Consider the following 5568-nt stretch of genomic DNA (forward strand, 5'->3'; position numbering starts at 1 on the left):
GGAAGTGGTTCAGTGGATGACATGCTGAACCTCTACAGAAAAGAGAGGATGAAACTAATAAACTGTCCAGTCTGTCTACCCTATGTGAAAGGCCTCTCTGAAAAGATACAAAAGATATGCGGCCCATATGACATCAGGACAGTATTCAAAAGTAATACAACACTTCACAAATATCTTCTTTGAGTAAAACCATCAATAGAAGAGAATATGACCAAAGACTGCGTGTACTCCATCACATGCAGCTGTGACAGGTTATACAAAGCGGAAAAATGGAAACCACCTCCTCCTGTGGGATGAAGTTAAAATAATTGACAGAATACCAATGGAAAATACAAAAACTAAAAGAAGCAGCCCATATGCTAGGACACAACAACCTCCTAAGCAGACTGAGTGCAGATATGAGAAGCATATGGGAACCGGTATTAAGGAAAGATAAGAAAATATTAGATTTATACGCCCTAAAATTCACTCCATAATTGCCCACGGGCATGTGGCATAGTGGTTAAGATTCCGAGTTTGATTCCAGGCAGTGACTTGAATAACAATAACATCAAAAAATATTTTAGGAATGAGAACCCAGGTTTGAAATTTCCCCAAGACACCTGATGAAGGCTGGAGGGTATATCAGTTGAAACATTGTGTTAACAACAAACAAGATGAGGACAAATATCTATCAAATGTAAATAATGTAAATGATGCATCATTGTACATACTGATCCCGAAATCTGTGACTCTGGCTTGTAGTGCCTTTGGGTCCTGTATGTGTAGATTGTACTATATTCATGAATTGATAGTGCAGTGCTTGAAATTGTCCAGTATTAAACTGCACGTTGTTTCAGCTCACTTGTATATTGAATTTAGGTCTCACTGTAAGCTTGTGACATCATCTTGGTTTTTTTATTGCCTCTGATACTTTTGTATCACTGGCATAGCTAGTGACAGTGGCTGTCTGAGTGATCATGGGCATGTCTAAGAGGGCTATTATGAACAGTAATGGCCCCTAGAACAGGATACCTATTTCTTTACTACCCACAAGGGGCTAAACATAGAGAGGACAAACAAGGACAGACAAACGGATTAAGTCGATTATATCGACCCCAGTGCGTAACTGGTCCTTAATTTATCGATCCCAAAAGGATGAAAGGCAAAGTCGACCTCGGCGGAATTTGAACTCAGAACGTAATGGCAGACAAAATACAGCCAAGCATTTCGCCCGGCGTGCTAACGGTTCTGCCAGCTTGCCGCCAGAACAGGATACCATTTAGGATTTGAGGAGTTTCCCGGCAACAGTTTTGTTTCGTGGATTTCTTTTTTTTTTCCAGGTTATTTTGCATGCTGATGATGACCTTCATGTTGAGGATCATCACTTGTGATGAGAGTGGGTCTACAGGTACAACCTTGAGACAAAGCAGCAGTCGTCACAATGAAAGAGCCCTTCAACTCTACAACTGAAGAAGGTATGACAGGGCCACAGCTCAATGGAGAGCATGCTTGTCATTTTTTCTACATATAGTGCATCAAGAATTTGTTCCCCCAGAGCCAGACTGTCACTCAAGAGTTCCACTGCAATGTTTTCAATGTTTTGAGGGAAGACATTTGATGAAAACAACCAGATCTATGGAGCGCAAAGAATCGGGTTCTTCATGGATCCATTGCACCATCACCAAGCTCTTGTTAATCAGGAGTTTTTTTTTGCCAAAAACATCATGGTACTGTTTCCGTACCCACCCTATTCACCAGATTTAGCAGCTTTTAACAAGAGCAAATCGCAGAAGGTCCTTGATTCCCTTAAGGAAAATAACTTCCATGCTGGATTCTAAAAGTGGCAAGAATGCTGGGGCCAGTGTATTGCTGAGCAAGGTGACAATTTTGAAGGAGATGATGTTAACACTTAAGTAAATAAGCTATTTTTTTTTATTAAACATAACTAGTCTGGGAACTTTATATATACACAAACACAAATGCATACACAGACATATATATCCTTTAATGGTAGAGAACTGTTACTATGGTATCAATGAATTATTCATCTCCCAATTTGTTGTTGATCATTCACTTTTAGTTTTTTTACTAATGTGTGTACGTCTTTATATTCAGTGAGTGCTGCCAATATACATATGAACATTAATTCAAATTTTATAAATTATTTATAAACATAGTTTATTCAATAATAATTTAATTACAGGTTTGTTATATGATATAATGTTTACCACAATTGTCATATTTCAAAACAGCTTCAAAGGTCTAGAGTATGTTAGCAGAGGACAGGGATTCCTTACTTCAACACAGGTATCTTTTCACACAAATAAAGAAAAATATAGAGATGAAGCAGACAATGACTCAGCACAAGACACACATTCACATACACACCAACCCATGCTAGCATGGAAAGCGGACGTCGGACGTTAAACGACGATGATGACATCCAAATGGAGGAAGACAGAGAAAGAAAAAGATAGCATAGAGGGGATATATGTAATCCCACAATACTTCTTTATAGTTCTTTTCTAAATAGTATTACTAACACATTTAAGTTTCTTGTAGAATTCCCAAAGACATGATCCTTTAAATGCATAATATAACTCCTTTAAAGTCTTTTTGTGTGTAGGTAAAAGAGAAAAATTATTTTCAGTTTGAATATTGAGAAGTCATTGAGAGGTTGGGGAGGTTCACTTAACGTGAACCAAACACAGTAAATTGTTTATAAGGACATGCTGTGTTGTTCTACTTTTACAGTGTAATAACTCGGCTCATCAGGATAGTTATTTGACACCAAAACGTGGTCGATTGGTAACACGCTGAAGAAGGAGATTGTCATCTGCTCGGAAGAATCTTCCACATTTTCAAATATTGTTTTCCAAAAATATGGTTGGGACTTGTCCAGGAAACTGTTGATACAGGAAACAGGAACAGAAAATTCAAAAGTCTGTTTACTTTCTAGTGGGTTACTGGTGAAATGTTTTAATGTAGTCAAAGCTGTTGAACTCAAAGTGGAGTGAGGCAGTTTAAGATAGACGTCAAGTAAGGTGACCAACTCATAAACAATGTGTAGTTTTTCTAACAGTGACATTCTCTCTTGGATATTCCAGGCACGATCAGTATAGAACTGTAGTTGGTCAAGTGTTGCAAGTTCGTTGGACACCAACATACTGATGTAGTCGTTATATAGTTTCTCAATACCTATATCAATAAGTAGCTTCAATGGTACATAACCTTCCAGGTCAGGGCTGTCCATACTGTTCATGTAGGAGCTGCGCACCAGTTCAGCAATACGAGTCTTGTTAGTCTTATGCACCAATGGTTGGATGTTTTTACACTGTAGTTCATCAAACATGTAGTTTAGACAGTCAACAAGCTCTTCATAGCTGTGACAATTCATTAAAACATTCCACACTTTATCAGAAAAGTCCTGATCTTTTCGATCAAACATAGATATTTTGTGAGGAATTTCTTCATTATTCTCATTTTCATTTAAATTATCATCAATGTCAGCATCACCAAGCTTCAAGTGTTCAAAAAGATTCTTCAAATCATCAATAACAGTTGTACTTTCAGATTCTGACATCAACCAATTGACTTTACCTTTAGAAAATCCCTCAAAAAATCCTCGCAGAGTTGAGAACTCTTGGAACTTTTTATAAGTTGGTCCCGTTTTATCTCCTGGCACAATTTTCACCTTGACAGTAACCCTAACTTCTGGTGAAGGTTTATCCAAGTATTTCATGGATTTATTCCATTCTGTTTCGAGAATTATTTTACTCGCCTCTTCACTTTGATCATTATTCGAGGCAGTACTACTGTCAAACACATGATATTCTGCTCTGTTGTGTAGTTGGCGCATGTTTTCAGGAAAAGAATCAGAAGTGGAAGAAATGGAGGAGAGATTGCTGGTTGTTTCTGCAACAGTTATTCTGGAGTACAACAACATGTTGTTGCTATCAGCATCGACTTCAGGTGAGACATAAACGAATGCTGTGTTGAGCAAATCTTCTCCATTGCAATACACCAAAATAGGAATCCTTTCTTCTTTGCTGACAGAATATTTGGGCGACAACATAAGAGAGCAGAAAGCAGACAAGACACGTTTAGAACATGAAAGACTAATGGGAAGAAACGAACTTTGATTCTTTACATACACAGATTTCAAAGGAGATACAACGACACGATTAAGGTCGGCATATTCCTTCATTTCCAAAGGCGAACCTTCATATAAACTGTTATTGTCGTCAGAAATATCACTCTTCGGAGAAAGGACATCAGATAGATTGCTGTCAGAGGGGTTGTTACGAGTTTTCACAGTGGCATTGTCTTTTCTTCCGAGACAAACAACAATAAACGGCAGAGTAAAAGAACAGATGTTCTGCAAGACATCCAGATCGCCATACAACGACACATCATCAACAATATATAACATCGTATCTTGAAACTTTATGACATTATTATTGGTCGTGGGGCTTTTCAAAAGCTTGCCGAGACATTCCTGAAATTGAGGAATTAATTTAATATCCATATTTACCTTAAAATATCTTAAGTAAATAAATCTCTGTTGTCGGTTAAACTCAGTTGTTAAATAAACCGCCACAAATGAAGGTTACATACAAAAACAAAAATAGTGAATTGGGTGAGACTCTCTACCTGCCCCTCCTTCACACACACACACATATATATATATATATATATATATATATATATATATATATATATATATATATATATATATATATATTTATATTAAGTGAAAATAATTTTTTAATGAAAGCTAAGAAAATGATAAAAAAAAAATGACGGTAATTACGTTTCAGCATTTTCATTTTAGTCTTTATATGAAACCAACATATTAACTGTCTCAAATGAACGAAGTAGTTGAATGGGGCGGGTACGGTTTCGCACCCCTCGTTTGGAAAAATGCATTTTTTTACAAAAAATGTTTCGGATGTCGGAAATTACGAATATGCAAAAAAAAAAAAAAAATGTTTAACCGCTCCACTCACTACCATGTTTTAGATGACGGAGATTCCGAATATGCAAGAAACCACGTTTTCAAAATGTTAAATTCCTCAAGCATAAAGATGTGTGTATAAGGAGATATGAAAGCCTTCCTCAGCGGTGACAACCGTCTTTTATAGAACCGCCTCATTTAGCTGACAAATATATTTTTATGAATAAACAGACAGGGATAAATAGATAGACAAAGGAATAAATAAATGGATGAAAAAGTTCAAAATTTTAAATTAGGGGAGAGGGTGAAATTTGAGCCCTTTATTAAACTTTATAACTTTACATTAAATTATTATTTATGCTTATTTAAGGCAAACACGAGTAAAACGACGCAAATTCTTTTCACTCCAATGTCTTTGTATTTAATTTCGATTTGCCTATGATCGTCAATTTGCTGCAATCTCTTTAAAGTAAACAAAATCAAAAATTTAATCGGGGGGATTTTTTTTTGCACATTCGTAATCTCCGACATCTTAAACGTAGGAATCTGAAAATTTTTGAAGCAGCCAAATCACACGCAATCTTTTAAAAAACTGTCATTTTGTAGTTACGAGTGGGAACATCATTAAC

At 36.4% G+C, this 5568-nt stretch overlaps 1 protein-coding gene across 1 annotated transcript; it reads right to left on the reverse strand.

Annotated features, from left to right (window-relative positions):
• Positions 1 to 2159: 2159 nt before the first annotated feature.
• On the reverse strand, positions 2160 to 4589 carry LOC115217323 (protein zwilch homolog). The gene has a single exon (XM_029786976.2). It carries the CDS (start codon positions 4508 to 4510, stop codon positions 2702 to 2704), a length of 1809 nt encoding a protein of 602 aa, XP_029642836.1. The 5' UTR covers positions 4511 to 4589; the 3' UTR covers positions 2160 to 2701.
• Between the last annotated feature and the right edge of the window lie 979 nt (positions 4590 to 5568).

This window comes from Octopus sinensis, linkage group LG11 (assembly GCF_006345805.1).
Source record: "Octopus sinensis linkage group LG11, ASM634580v1, whole genome shotgun sequence".
Lineage (NCBI taxonomy): Eukaryota > Metazoa > Mollusca > Cephalopoda > Octopoda > Octopodidae > Octopus > Octopus sinensis.

Bases quoted from the DNA above. Each gene is read 5' to 3' on its own strand.
- LOC115217323 (XM_029786976.2), bottom strand. From the start codon at position 4,510: ATGGATATTAAATTAATTCCTCAATTTCAGGAATGTCTCGGCAAGCTT.